Source organism: Erpetoichthys calabaricus, chromosome 15 (assembly GCF_900747795.2).
Source record: "Erpetoichthys calabaricus chromosome 15, fErpCal1.3, whole genome shotgun sequence".
Lineage (NCBI taxonomy): Eukaryota > Metazoa > Chordata > Cladistia > Polypteriformes > Polypteridae > Erpetoichthys > Erpetoichthys calabaricus.
This window is the reverse complement of record NC_041408.2, coordinates 18,601,718-18,618,053: the sequence shown is the minus strand read 5'-3', so window position 1 is coordinate 18,618,053 and position 16,336 is coordinate 18,601,718. Positions and strand designations below refer to the sequence as shown.

At 36.1% G+C, this 16,336-nt stretch overlaps 1 protein-coding gene across 1 annotated transcript in view; it reads right to left on the bottom strand.

Moving 5' to 3' along the window:
- Positions 1 to 16,336, bottom strand: part of prkcea (protein kinase C, epsilon a) — a 309,249-nt gene that overhangs the window by 175,228 nt on the left and 117,685 nt on the right. The window contains exon 2 of the mRNA XM_028820989.2: positions 13,925 to 13,988. Within this exon, the coding sequence (XP_028676822.1) occupies positions 13,925 to 13,988 (64 nt within the window). The remainder of the gene's footprint in view (positions 1 to 13,924; positions 13,989 to 16,336) is intronic.

Below are 16,336 nucleotides of genomic sequence, written 5' to 3'. Positions count from 1 at the left end.
GTGCTAGTAGTGTAGTAAAGGAAATTTCAGTTTCTCTGCCCTTCTCTACTTTAAGCCCATCTGGGAGTACACCAATCACAGCTGTTAATGGGTTAGGAGTGATTGTGACACCAAGGCTGTCTGAAAGGCATTCAAAGATTTTTGTCCAGAATGATGTCAATTTGGAGCACGCTCAAAACATGTGGCCCAGTGAGACGGGAGCTAGATTACAACATTCACAGGTTGAATCTTGCCCTGGAAACATTTTGTATAAATTTAAGGGAGATAAATGCATTCAATAAAAGGTTTTAAATTGAATGATTGAATGCTTTGAGCATATGGAGCTTGAGTGTATTCTGTGCATGGCTGCCTTCCACTCCTGTTCTGAAATATTAAGGGACAGATCCTTTCCCCAATGTACTCTGGAGTCCTTGAAAGGAAGAGAGTTTAAAATATTTTTATAAATTATAGAGATGCTATCTGTGTCTTCAAGACTGATCAATAATTCTTCTGGAATACACCTAGGCAGGAGGTGAGGAAAATTGGGCAGGTTCTGTTCGGCAAAGTTTCTAGTCTGAAAGTAGTGGAAGAATTGTGTTGATGAAAAGTTAAATTTGAAGAGTAACTGTTCATGGGATGCAAAGACATTAACTTTGTTCAAGTCTCTAAGTGTTTAAATCCAGGACATCTTTCAAACATTAAATACTGTATATGTTTAACAGGGTGGAAAAAGGTGGTAGTCATGTAATGGTTCAACAGATGAAAGCTTTTCTATCTCAAAGTTCTTCCTTCATTGGTTCCATATTCTGAAAGAATGAAGGACAACTGGAGTATTAGTGTATTGATGGTAATTTGTATAAACTAGGGCAGATCAAGAATTACTGCAAGATTTTATTTCTATTGCAGACCAGGCTTGTGTAAATTCATTGATTTGTACCAATGTCCAGGTCTTTATAGCTTGCATATTTGTCACCCAGTAATAAAATTTAAAGTTAGGTAGTGCCATGCCCCCTTCTGCTTTAGGTCATTGTAGAGTCACCCTTTGGATGTGTGGATGTTTCAAATTCCAAGTAAATGAGGTTATGATTGAATTTAAAAAAAAATATTTGTTAATGTATATGGGGATGCTTTGAAATAGGAAGAGATGCTTGGGAAGGATAGTCATCTTAACAATGTTGATTCTCCCTGTTAATATAAGATGGAAGGTAGACCATCAACTCATGTCTTGTTTAATGTTTTTCATGCACAGAGAAAAATTTTGTTGAAAAATAACTTCATATTTACTTGTGATATTTAAACTGATCTGCTAAGATAAACGGGAAGGCATCCAGTCTGATATTATGTGCTAGTGAATTCACTGGGAAAAAAGCACACTTTTATTCAAATTGATTTTGAGTCCACATATCTTTTGAAAATCTGCTAAGGCTTTTAGGACAGCTGGCACAGTATTTTGTGGGTCACATATATACAGTACCATATCATCTGCATATAGTGATATTTTCTGTTCAAGTCCTTCCCTGATAATCCACTTTATCTCTGATGCATTTTGAAAGTATGCAGCCAATGGTTCTATGGTGACTAGATTAAAGAAAATAGCAAATGTGATAAGGAGCATCCTCGTCGAGTACCATGTTCTAGTCTGAAGTAATGTTGTTAGTACAAACTGAGGCTTCTGGACTAGTATAGAGTAGTTTGATCCATGCAGATATGTGTGGGCTGAACCCAAATTTGTGCAATGTGGTGAATAGGTAGTCCCATTCATCCATATCAAATGTTTTTCTACATCAAAAGATAATAAGATTCTGGAGTGTTAGATTTAATAGATGAAAATATTATATTAATCAAATGTCGAAGGTTAGAAGTGTCTGCCTTTAATAAATCCAGTTTGGTCTTGTGATATTACAGAAGAAAGTGCTTTCTCAATCCTTCTGGCTAGAACCTTGTAGAGTATCTTAACTTCTTTATTCAGAAGAGTGATTGGTCTGTATGATGCACATTGTAGTAAGTCCTTATTTTTCTTAGGAAAGATAATAATGCTTGGCAAAAACTTTCAGGTAGAGTTTTGTTGTCTTTAGCTTCTATAAACGTTGCTACTAATAGCTGAGCTAACTTGTTTGAATTTTTTTTTTATAAAATTCCACCGGGTTGCCATCAGGGCCTGCTGCTTTTCTACTTTGAAGTGAGTTTATAGCACCTAGTAATTCTGAAAGTGTCAGAGGTATACCCAGTTCCATAGCGCTAAGAGTAGCTAGCTGTGGTATCTGTAATGAATCAAAAAACTCATTAGACTGTGTCTTACCTTCTTTAAATGGAGTAGAATATAAGGATTTATACTCTCTAAATGTGTAAGTTATATTTTTATAGTCAATAATTTTATGTTCGCCTATGTCAGTAATTGCTGTTATTGCATTGTGGACTTCTTGGGCGAAGATCTTATTGGTCTTCACTCCTTATTCATAATAATGATGTCGTGATTTAAAGATGAGCTGTTCCATTTCGTTAGTAGTCAAGAGGTTAAATTCTGATTACAAAACCTGTCTTTTCCTATAAAGTGCCTAATTTGAAGACCTAATGTATTGTAGATCTTATTTCCTCTAGGGGGTCACTAGCTCCCTGGTTGGAATAAGTTCTTTTGTAATTGCAGCGTTTTAGGTAACCCAAAACTATATAGATATAATGTAAAAAGGCGATATCCCTCCCATAATGATACAGTGGTAAGAAATCACATAAGAGAAAATAACAGCTTTCTTTAATTACGATTTATGCGGCATTACAGACAAAGGAAGCCAAATGGCAAGACAATATGGGATCGCGATGTATACAGTCTGCCATTTTTCGTTGCTGCTCTGGAAGGTTTTCAGGATGGATGACGTAATCTTCCATCCGTCCATTGGCTTTGAGGTGTTTGGCTGCTGTCCAAGTCTTTTATAATGTTTTTTCCACGTGCAGGCCCACACTTAGGTAAATCATGCCATTCCAAACAAGGCAAGGAGAGGATTCAATTTCAAATCTAACATACAGAAATAGTGCAATGCCCATTTTCGTAGTTGTCCCTTTCTCTCTTCAAATGCTTGCCTAGCAGTTCTAAATGTTGAGAGTCCCTGTGTGCTAAGTTTGGCCTGTATATGTGAGTGGATTTATAAAATATTTTTTGTACAGAGCACAGTGACATTAAACTTATATTCTCATTACAGATCTATTCTGGTAATTCCGCTGATTGACTCAGACACCTTCTTGGTTTCCAATTTATTTTTGTGAGAAAGATATGAAAAATTTGTCCTCTTAAAAATGCCTTCAGAGTTTCGCAGAGTATACCTGCTGAGACCACTGAGGATGGATTTGTCTCAAGAAAATAATCAGTTTGCTTGGATATGAATTCTATACAGTTCTCATCAGCTAATGACAGGGGGTTAAGACGCAATTTACGAGATGAGTGTGTAGGACGCAGTAGTTTAAGCTCCATGATCAGAGGGGCATGGTCAGAGATAACAACAGTGTTGTACTTAGAAGATTTCATAGTGGGCAAAAATTTTTGTCTATGAGGAGATAATCACTTCTTGCTCATCAATGATGTACAGGTGAGAAGGAGTATATTCTTAGGTTAGGATTTAAAAACCTCCACAAGTCTGAGAAGTTATGATCCATTTCAAATTGTGTAATTATCTTTGCAGTATTAGATGTTATTGCCATTGTATCTGAGTATCTATCCAGGTCTGGATTTAAAACACAATTAAAGTCTCCAGCCATTATAATTTTGTGAATGTTCACATTAAGGATGAATGCAAATACATTTGAAAGAAATTTTTATCATCCATGTTTACATGCATAGATATTAATCAAAATCACTTTAGTAATAGATAAATTGCCCATCACCTTGGCATATCATCATTCAGAATACGATATTACACATGACACTACAAATGGAATAGTTCTATTTATTAAGATTCCCACACCCCTAGTTTTCTTTGTATAGTTGGGAGTGAAAAATTTGGCCAGACCACTCTCTTTGCAACTGAAACTGGCCCTTGTTTAATAAGCAAGTCTCCTGTAAAACAGTACTATCTTGGCATTTAGACCTGTTAAGTGAAAAAGTACTTTCTTCTTCTTTAATTCATGATTAAGACCCTTGACATTCCAGCTCACAAACTTCACTATTTGGTCATAGAAAAATTGTTTCTGAACTTTTATTGACATTTTGTAGTCTTAGGTTAAGTGGGTATATTGTTACATATGATAGCTTTGACATAGATATATTATTGCCGGGTGGAGTTATGGAGCCTTTTGTTTTGTTGGCACTTACGGTTATTGAGGTAGAAGGGATAAAAAAAAAGAAACAGCATTGCTCTCTTTCTCTTCCTTCCTTCAAACTTTTTGCCTCTGTAAGCGATGCAAACCACACTTTGAGAAGTCCCAGTCCTCTGACATGCCAAAGAGACAGAGCATGCCTAGAATGAAATGAACCCCACCCCAGCAGTGGTGTAGAGAAGATTAAAACTGAGGTCTTTTGTGAAGGTACAGTCCAAATACAATACTCCAAGGATATGATCTGAAATAGTCCCAATATAATAAACCAAGGGTATCATGTTTAAAAAAAAAACTGTAAAAAGCTGGTTACTTTGTTGTAGCCAAAGTGTACATATAATTGATGGAAGAAATTTCATTGAAAAGTCAATGAAGCTTTTTAGTTAGCCAATAAAAAGTGTCATTTTACTTGACTTCTCACTACACCCATAATGGCTAACACGGTACAACACCCTAATACAGTAATCCCTCGCTACTTCGCGGTTCACTTTTCGCGGATTCACGACTTCGCGGGTTTTAAATATACAGTGGAACCTCGGTTCACAAATGCACACTCGGTATACGAACAGCCGTGCTGCTGAGAGAGAGAGAGAGAGAGAGAGCCTGCAGCTGAGAGGAGAGGGGGGAGGGGGGTCTCCCGTGCTGCTGAGAGAGAGAGAGAGAGAGAGAGCGCCAGAGTGCGCGTGCAGCTGAGAGCGAGCGAGCCTGCGAGCCTGTTTCTTTTCAATAAAGTCAGGCGTTAGACAAGTGTCATCATTTTTACTGCACAGCATATTCATCACCATCATCACGTCATATATAGTTACGTGTACTTCGCTATACAGTAAGTGTAAACTTATCTACTGATTTCATATTGCTTAGCAGTTGTCCCTGTTATTAATAGAGTAAAGGGTGGGTTGTAAACAATACAGGGAGGGTTTAAAAACGTCCAAATACACGTTAAATAAATAAAAATGGTGTCCCTACTTCGCGGAAATTCAATTATCGCGGTCGGCCTTGGAACCTATCTCCCGCGGTAAGTGAGGGATTACTGTACTCCAAAATGTATCCATAAGCCATAAGTAGCCAAAATGTACATATAATTAATGAAAGCACTACTAAGCACTGTTGTAAGTCGCTCTGGATAAGAGCGTCTGCTAAATGATGTAAATGTAAATGTACATGTAAATGAAAGTGATATCAATATAATTGAGGCTTAAAAAAAAAAGAGGGGGAAAAAGGATGGCCGAAAAGGAAATAAAATATAATGTACAATTACAGCAAATGTCGCATTACAAACAGTCCAGGTTGAAAGCTTCAAGTAGAATCTTCTTTGCCTTGCCAGAACATGTTGTGACTCATGATTGAATAGTTCAAAAGAATTTTGGGATCCGTCTTCTTAACGCTGTATCTGCTTCATCCGTAGAACTAAAAATGTAAAACTGACTTTCAATAACCACTTTCAGTTTGGCAGGGTATAAGAGGCTGTATCTGATGTTGCAGGGGAGAAATCTGGGAAAATACGAATGCACTTATTTTCAAATATAATCTCCTCTTTCAATCTGAAAAGTAACATCAAGTCGAAATGGGCAATTAGGCTTTTCGGTTTGGAAACACTTGATCCACGTATATGGTAGGCTGTCGAGTTATGTTAGAGAATAGTTCTGCTATGAATTACACTGGATTTGGACTTTCACATTTTTCAGGAAGACCTTCAATTCTGATGTTGTTCCTTCTAGATCTATCTTCCAGCGCAGCCAGTAATTTTACTCCCTAACATACTTGCATTTTCCTGTATCATTTCTTCAATTTTTTGTAGCAGTTCTGTAAATGTTGTAGTGAGTGTGGTACTTCAACATATCACCAGGTCTTTTATATCCTGAAGCTGTTTCTCATTTTTTTTGTTTAGGCCCCTTATTTCTTTCTTTATATCCCTCACATTTCTATTGTCCTTCTTTATATCATTTATGTCTAACCTTTTTTTTTCTTTTCAGCACTTTTTAGTGCTGAATAACAACTTTTACCTTACTGTATTCCTCTATTCACTGTAACATTTTAAGAAACATTACGATGGAAAAAAGATCATTTATGGTTGCAAGAATCTGTAGATGAAATGTTCTACGAAAGACGGAATCCCATGCATATCTTACATGTCAAATGCCCCAAATCTGCACTAAATCATTCCCTTCTACTAATCCTGCAGCAAACAGTGAGATTACAGGATATAAGCATTTTAATTTTTCTTTATTATCATGGTGTGGTACTTGATGCCACAACTGAAATATGAAAAACACCTGCGCTGACTGAGACATTAAATGTGACAAGTGTATGATTAAATAATAGGACAGTTTTGAACACAAGTCAGTATCACTTCATACTACAGAAGGACCCCGTGAGAGTCCTATATCATCCAGATTTTGACTTTGACATTTTACCTTAAAAGTATTTTTCTTTCCAGGAACATTGTAAACTGGGGATTTCGTTTTTTCTTCCCTCTGTTACCACCGTTCATATCAACTCTTATCTAAACTTCTTACATTTTTTGAGTTCTGTTTTACTAAATTTATGTTATCTAAATTCCATGTTAAGGTGAAATTGATGTAAGTTATACAGATCTTTGCATCAGCTTATTACTGTATATTTAAAAAGATTTTAATCTGCCATGACTATGCTTGGCTCTCAAGTGGAAGTGTGTTCAGTAAGAGTAAAATGAAATGAACTGAATATATACGCTTACAAGTATGGTCTTTTGTCCTGTTACTGTTTGTTCAGTATTTTTGTAAACAAGCGTAAGCATTCAGAGATGAGCACTCTGTATTGTAAAAATAAACTGAACCTCTGGTGCTGTGGAAGTTTAACTGAAGTATAAGAAATTATTATTTAATATTTATTCTGTTGAGATGTGTAGCAGACTGACAGTATTGATGGTCTGAACAAGTTTACAAACAAAGTGCCTCAGCCATCAGCAGTCATTTCATATGGCTCAACAAGAAGACATACATCTATAGATGATAACTTGTTTTGATCAATGATATTTGCCAAACCATTTTTCACACAAATAACCTGGTTCACCAAATATTGTCCTGGAAATTTTCCGGAAAGGTTAGGCAATCATTTTTTTTTTCAAGCACCCTATGATGCTTTGCAGTGTGACATCACAGAGCTGTAGCAGCCGTGAACAGAACTTATGCCTACTGTGAGATTGTTACCATAGAGAGAGAGACACAGAGAGAGAGAGGTGTTGAGGGTATGCACTGATCTGTGCCCAGCCATGCAATGGTGACACCTCAGCACCACACTAGTTCAAATGGAACAGTGTGAGGGCTTTTTTTTTTTTTTTTAACAGTGGCTGGAGTGCCAACCCTGCCACCAACCCCCAAGTTTTCCCTGCAAGTTGGAGTATCTGCTTGCAGGGATGGATGCAGGTTAACATCATATCCAGGACAGATCAATCGCAGGTTAAGGACATTGCTCAAGGGCTCAAAGGAGTGGAATCACTTCTGGCACTTACGTTGCCATAGCTGGGTCAGAAACACAAGAGGAAGAAATAAATTCATGTTTCAGCTCCAAAATACCCCCCAATTCCACCGAAGCACTTGACAGTGTTGCAATATATTTTTCCTGGTCTCTAACCACACTATTCTTTCAGTTTCTGTATGTGTGTCATTTGTGAACTTAAAAAAGTAAAATTGGGTCCAAAAGCCACAAAGGTTGAGAAACTTTGATTCCATCCTGCATGCGTTTAAAAAACAAACAAAAAAACTCTCCGACAGGAGTATTGCCACATGATACTGTATATACTGTAATACTATCCCTGTAAACCAGCACAGCATGGCTAACTAGGCATACAAATTACCTATGTGCCCAGCAAGAACTCAAAACAAGCCTTAAATGGAAACATTGAAACAATGAAATTTGCCAGTCCTTTGCCATGGCTTCATGGCATGACTAATGTGTTCTTATGATGGGAAGTCTGTGAGCATTTTATTACATTTTATTTACTTATTATTAGTTTGTGGCCATTTGTTGTATTTTGTTTGTGGTATTCATTTCATCTGTGTCTTTTGATGGTTTAGGCAGGGCAGTTCAGTGGCCAGCACTGCTGCTTCACATCTCAAATCATAGGTCAATAATAGGTCAAGCATGGTTAGCAAACTTTTCCTTAGCCTTCGGGACCATTTCACCACATAATCCACTCACAACTACAGTAGTTCAGTTCCTCTTCCCCACAGAGTTCAAAGCAGTTTGTGGAGTTTAGTGAAGTTCGCGAACATTTCCATGATATTGTTGAACTCGAGGGGAAGCAAATTCAATGGGGTTCCTCATCACTAAGGATAACATCAGTGCAATAAACTAGATGGATGTAATCACATGTGCCACAAACAGATGCCCAGGAGTCTATTTCTAACACTTAATGTAACCATAAACATTGTACAGTCATATTACTAATTCAACACTACATTATTTTCTACTACTATGTAAAGCTTTTCATGATTATTAATAATTAATCAAAACAGATGTTACACATTCTAAAATCAACAAATTGAGCCTCATGGACAAGTGTAGATACTGTATGTGTGTGCATGAGCATGTACAAATGAGTAAACTCTATCAAAATGAAAGAATATTAAAGACTGAAAATGAACATATAAATAAATGTGTTTTTATATTATATATCAATAAATAAATATATATATTTTACATTTTATATTTAAATATGTTTTAAATGTTATAGTGCCTGACAAATACTCTACATTGGAAATTTAACTGCCGATCATTGGTGGGCAATTTATTCATCTTAAACACTTACTTTTTTTATATCGTTCAAACTATGATATGCTATTTCGGCCATGGTGACACAAAAACCCAAGTCTTATGCTTCTTATCATAAATGACTGATTGTGCAGTTGCTGCTCAGATTTTGAACTTTTGCACTAGAAAATAAATTGATTGATAAAGCTGATGGATGAATGACTATTTCTTACAAAAAGATACCTATGTTTGGTGTTTGACATTTATAAAATATTAACATAAGGGTGGGATTTGTTGAGAGCCAGCCTTTCTGGGTGGACAAGCAGACTGGTTCGGTTTACTAGCACCTACTGTAACTCTCTGCTTCCTTATTTTTTTCATCTTCTTGATAACTAATACTTATTAGCTAAATTTCCAAAGAGACAGATTGTATTATCCCTCACATTTAATGTGTCCTATAGACAATCTATACCAAATCTAACAACCATGCAACAGTAAACACTTTTTTAACATGCTGCATTTATCGTTGAGCTCTGTTTGTTGTAATATCTATCTATATCTATCTATATATATATCTATATATCTATATATATATCTATATATATATATATCTATATATATATATATATCTATATATATATATATATCTATATATATATATATATATATATATATATATATATATATATACGAGCTGTATATACCCGGTGTTGCCCGGGGCAGAAGTAACCTAATCGGTCAAACACTTACATATATACCAAAGTAAACCTAATCGGTTAAACAGCTTCATATATACAGAAGCGAACCTAATTGGTCAAACAGTTATGAATGTGCAGAATGATTTTACAAACATTATGCGTGTTAACAATCATTAAAAAGAAAAGATTGAGGAACTGTTCTTCTATATGTGATGAAGCCACTAATAAGACAGATTTTTTTCAGGACCCAGCTGTTTCATAACTAAACTACTGCCACCCCAAAGTAATGCCTAATAGTGGTTTTTGGGGTAGCTGTGGAATAAAAAGGGTGTTTTTTAGTCAGTAAGAATCTGACAGTACCCTTCAGTACGGGCTGAAGGGTGCCTATGTAAGGTTTTACATCCTTCCCGTATGGAAAAAAAAACATACTAAACTTTTTTTTCATCATTACAGATAATCTCAGTCAAATCGAAGTACGCATTCTCAATTTATTTTTATCTAATTTTTACTTTTTCACAAAGCCATCCCATGCCAATTTGTATGAATAAACTTTTGCTAGAGAGTTACCAAAAGTTTATTCATGCACATATTTTAATACGGATAATCTATCTCTAATCAAGGTTCTCATTTTCATTCTAATTTAAAATAATAATAGATACTCATTTTTTTCTTCTGTTTTAGAAAAACCGATCTATGCCACCTACGTCTTCGTCAAGTCAGCTTCATCCAGCTTCATCACATATAGAAGAAGAGTTCCTCAATCTTTTCTTTTTAATGATTGTTAACACGCATAATCTTTGTAAAATTATTCTGCACATGCATAACTGTTTGACCAATTAGGTTCGCTTCTGTATATATGAAGCTGTTTCATCGATTAGGTTTGCTTTTGTATTTATGTAACTGTTTGACCAATTAGGTTTGCTTATGTATATAGATTAGCTGTTTGTCCGATTAGGTTCGCTTCTGTATATATGAAGCTGTTTAACCGATTAGGTTTACTTTGGTATATATGTAAGTGTTTGACCGATTAGGTTACTTCTGCCCCGGGCAACGCCGGGTATATACAGCTCGTATATATATATATATACATATACACACATACATGCAGTTTTAATAACACAGAAATCAATATAAACATTAACATCATTATCATATGAGAATATGAAGTAATATATAAGAAGCACATTTCATATAAATATAAATTATTAAACAGTAAAATCTTCTTCTGTAATTTGCTACCGTGGCAATTTGTGTGTCTGTCCAGGATTTTCAATCACATGTAGCTTGCAAACCGTTTCACGTATTGACTTGAAATGTGGTACACATATAATACGTCACGTCTGCTATCCGTTTTATGGGTGATGAATGTATTACTCTTTTTATGTTTATTTTATTTTAGAATCAACTCCTATCTGCGCACACCAGGGCGGCCGTGGGCAGATGCGTATGGTGTATTCACTCGATGTTATCGTGCATTGCGCTGTCAGTGGTATTTTGATAAAAGAATTTGAACAACATATAAGAAGCGTATAAATTATTAAACAGTAAAACATTAACATTTAAGAAGTAAAGTTACATTAAGTACTACTGCTGTGCCTTCGGGTATACCTCATTTTTTGTTTGCCCATTACATGCTTAAATGTATACATTTTTTGGTGCACCTACCCGAGAACACGCGACATATAACCGAGCGTGGAAGAAGCATGGATTTTAAACACGCGTTGAGTTGATGTGCTGGTCTCCCTCGTGAAATAACTGGTAATGTTTGACTAAAATCTACAGCGAGTAAAACGACATTAGCTCCTATTTTTTTTTTACGATCTCTGAGATGTTGCTTTTTTCGGTTCAAGGCTTCATAAGCTCTTTTATGTTGTATGGTGTACTTATCCCAAACCATCATCTTTGAATGTTGCAAGACTTTCGCCTTGTATGTAGATCGGGGTAATTACATTCATTGCATTCCTAGTCTGAATCACAATGTGATTGTATGGGTGGTTACCTGGCACTGTAGGGTTGCCACCCGTCCTTTAAAATACGGAATCGTGCCGCGTTTGAGAATGAAATTGCGCGTCCCGTTTTGAATCAATACTGGACGGGATTTATCCCGTATTTTTTTTATAATTTTTTTTTTAAAGCAGCGTCTCATGCAAATCATCCCACACGCATTTTATGAAGATGCCTCCTTTCCTACTTTTGATTGGGTAATACTTGATGTCATCGTTAGTTTGATTGGTGTTTTTAACTGTCCAGTGAGTAGGGCGTGTCTTTCAACCGTAAGCAGATTTTTTGCAGTGGTATCACTGACCTCGACGACGGCGACGTTATACGTCAAAAATAAATTACGTTAAATGACGATTTTAGCGATACTTTATTACGACGGCGGCTACATAGACACGATCAAATAAAAACAAAAAAATCAAATAATCATTCTACATTTTCAAAACGTCAAAAAAACGACGGAATGAAAAAAAGGCCCACCCGACGACCCACCCATTCCATTTTTATATATATAGATAATCCAATGTCTGTCTGTCTGTTCACTTTCACGAGAGAACTACTTAACGGATTTAGATCGGGTTTTTTTCTATAATTTGCTTGAACATTCCAGTTGATTTTGCGACCTTTGTCTTCATAGTGTGCTTGCGGGAGCGATTTATTCACACTAATCCGAGATAGAGGCTGCGGGCCGAGGGGAGGGGGAAGCGTGACGTCAGGAGTGGGGAGCCGGGCGGGGCCCTCCTCACTGTCCTGTTTCACTTCTATGCAGGTGGAGCCACAGGGGATGGCTAGTATTAAAAAATGTTACTTAAAATTATGCATTAACATTTGATGATAAACACTCTAGTTAAATGGATAATAAAGCAGGTTAAGATATGAACTTATCCATCTTATATACCAAAAATGTGTCTACGCTCTGTACATTACAGCAAATTCTAATTAAAATTACATTTGCCATTGACACATCCAGTGTCTCATTTACCTGATTATTGCTCCACAACAGCAGTGATAAGATTGATTAACCTAAATATTTTCAGAAAAAAAAAACAAAAAAACAAAAAATGGAAACATGCGTAATAAAAAAGACATGTATAATCTATGACTAAGATACAATTACTAATATGAATGTACAGTATAGTGTTTGGAGGCTGTGAACAAATTCGATGTAGCTGACAGTGAAGGCCAGCAAATGCTGCCAAGTCAGTTTAGGGGGCTTCTAGACCTAATCAAAAAATACATAATAGAAACAAAGCAGCTGCTAATGTCAGAAACTATCAGTAGACCTTGTGTAGGAGGTGTGCCCGATACTGAAATATGTCTGTCTTTAACAATTACTTAACTCTTATGGAAAAAATGAAAATAATAAAAACTTCTGGACATGATTTACAAAATAAGCAATATCCTATATACTTTAAAATGTCAATTAAGAGCACTTTGCTTTAACTGACAGGAAGCAAAAAGCACTTGGATGCACCCTAACAGCTTTAGATCAAGTAAAATGGAGAGATTTGGTTTGTCTGATATTTATTATTTTATACTTTAGCAAACCACCACAGTTGAACCATGCTGAACTGATGCAAGCACTGGCCCTGGAAGGTCTGCCCTTCTTTTAACTGTAACTTAGAAATTTTAAAATGCAACTCATAGAATTACTTTTGAGCTTATACTGTTTGCCTGGACAATGATTCATGACAGAGCTAGGCTTCAGCTGTGCAACAGAGTGACAACAAGTAAACCTAGGCTGGAGCGCGATATGCCAGTAAAAGACCATAAAGAATTTCACTAGTCAAATAAATACATTTTGTTCTTTTCACATCTGGAAAAATGCAATAGACATGTCCTTTCTATAATTTAAAAGAAACTAAAGCCAAATTAATGATTTTTTTTAAAAAATTAGATAGAATTACATCTTATCCTCTTATGGTGAGAGATGCTGTATTCTTTATGTGACACAACTACCTACTATCTAGAGCTGTTTATTTAAATAGCAAGACAACACTGATGGCCACATTTACATATTTCACTGCCAAAAAGTATTTTCTATCATGCACACCAACATAAACGCCAAACTGGCATTTGAGATGCAGATGTAAACTCAGGTATTCTCCAGAACCCTAAGCTTAAATCATTTACACTAGATCAACAAGCATTTTTTTGGTATTTGGTACGAAGCCAAGGTGCAGGAAATATTTGATAAAAGACACAAAGATTCTTACCTTCACTTGAAGAACCAGACAGATCAATTACTACGTAGACTTTCCCTTCTGGTTCCAAGTCTACCTGCATAGAGAGACAACAAAAGAAGGAGGATGTTAAGTGAAACATTAAGAAGATGCTAGATGGGACATAAGTGTAATACATGTCCATCACTTTAGGAACCTCGGACCAAGAGGAACACACTTGTATAAAGCAGAAAGGCATCTAGAAATATCTAACAGAAGAGAAACTGTTCTGATTTGACATTTGTGTTGCAGGCCATACCAAATATGAGTAACTACCCACTATACAGGATTTCTCCAACTCAAACACTTTCATATTTGCACATCCCTGTATACTGTAAATCTGAAGCCCAAAGTATCAATCAAATCTGTTTTCATTGGTTGGGTCTGCTTTCATCTGAGTGTCAGGATTTTCAGCCATGAATCTCATTAAGAATCGAAGACCTCTCACAAGCCTCCCTTTACCACTAACAAAGCAGTCTTGTAACATTCTACTATATTTAAAGTAATAATTGCTAGTGATTGTTTATTTGATTTAGACTATACAGCCAGCCTTTGCAATTCATGAGTTTACGATTTAGAGAACCATCTATTCATGGGTTTGTCATTAATTTTAAGTGTAAATAATTTTGTGAATTTAGCAACCTATTACATAAAACTGTAAGTTGATGCGTGTATGCTAGAAAATGTATAGAAGAGTAAAAAGGTCTACTAAGTCTTAAATGTATAGAACATATGAAATATTAATCATTTTCTATCATAAATATACACACAAATTTATTATAATGTGTTAAATTTTGTAAAACGTTACAGTTCACTAAAAATCTGCATAACTACACACTTTGCCTAGTGGATGCCATGCATCTTCATCTCAGAAGATACCCTGACATACACATGATCTGTTTGTACAGTGATCGTTTTATCTCATGTTTTTCATAACATTTGGCACTGCATTTGCTACAATAAACAAAGCATATAATCATAGTTCCAAAACACTGTGTTTTCTAGTGGTTCTGAAAATGCTACAAAGAGACAGAAGAAAGTGATGACCCTACAAGAAAATGTTGCGTCATTGCAAATGTTTAGTTCAGCGAAGTCGGCTGCTACAGTTGCTTACCAGTAAGGTATCTCAAAAAAAAAGAGCAGGAAATCCGTGAAGCCACTGCAGCAGCTACTCCGGTGGGCTAAGTGGATGTTACTGTTTTTTCAATTCACAGGTAAGCTTAGTTATTGCCTATCTCTCTGTTAGCCTAAGTTGCTGAGCAAATTCATGGATTTTCACATTTGCAGTGGTCCTATACCCCTAACCCTCATGAATCGCATGGGCTGACTGTATATATTTAAAAAGCACAAAAGGGCTTGCATTTCTTGTTTGACTGATAAAAAGTAAAGTAAAAGTAAAAAAAAAAAATTATTAGCTTGGCACAACTGAAACATAAGGTTTATAAAAAATAATAAGATTATCATAAACTACCTAATTTATCTTAAATTCCAAATTTCGCTAACACTTGATACTTTAATTTTCCAAATCATTCCCTCTTTTTTCAAGTTTGTCCCAACTTATTAAAATTATTATTACTATCCATCCATCCATCCATTTTCCAACCCGCTGAATCCGAACACAAGGTCACGGGGGTCTGCTGGAGCCAATCCCAGCCAACACAGAGCACAAGGCAGGAACCAATCCCGGGCAGGGTGCCAACCCACCGCAGGACACACACACAAACACGCCCACACACCAAGCACACACTAGGGCCAATTTAGAATCGCCAATCCACCTAACCTGCATGTCTTTGGACTGTGGGAGGAAACCGGAGCGCCCGGAGGAAATTATTATTACTATTATTTCAGCATTCCTACAAAACTGTGTTTTTTTGTTGTTTCAAGCTACCTCAGATAAATGATTAGATTTTGATTTTGTTTATTCCTGTGCATTAATACAGAAGTAGCCACTTGATTGGACTGTAAGTGCAGTAAATAATCCTAATTGGAGCTGGCATCTTATTCACTCCTGTGCCATTCAAACTGTATGTGCTTTCACAATGTTAGTCACATTTTAGTAGTTATATTAACAACATTACTTTGGCTTCAAAAACCCAATGAATAACACAAACTTACTGTGTGCGGATCAATTTTCAGTAATACAGTAAGCTGTTTTACTAGCCATGCTAACTGCTTGTCCTCATTAACACATTACTTTGGTATCGCTGCAGAGATTTTCCTCATGCCTCAAAGAATTATAAGCTGAGCCACATGAATGTCTGACCAATGTGGAAGTTTTCTAACAGTATCTAAATAGATATTATTTTGTAATGAGCATATGGAGAAGCTCATTTTGTCACCATTGTAGATGAATGTGTGCAGGATCTGACCATGACAGGATCCACGACCAAGGGACCCTGAATTGAA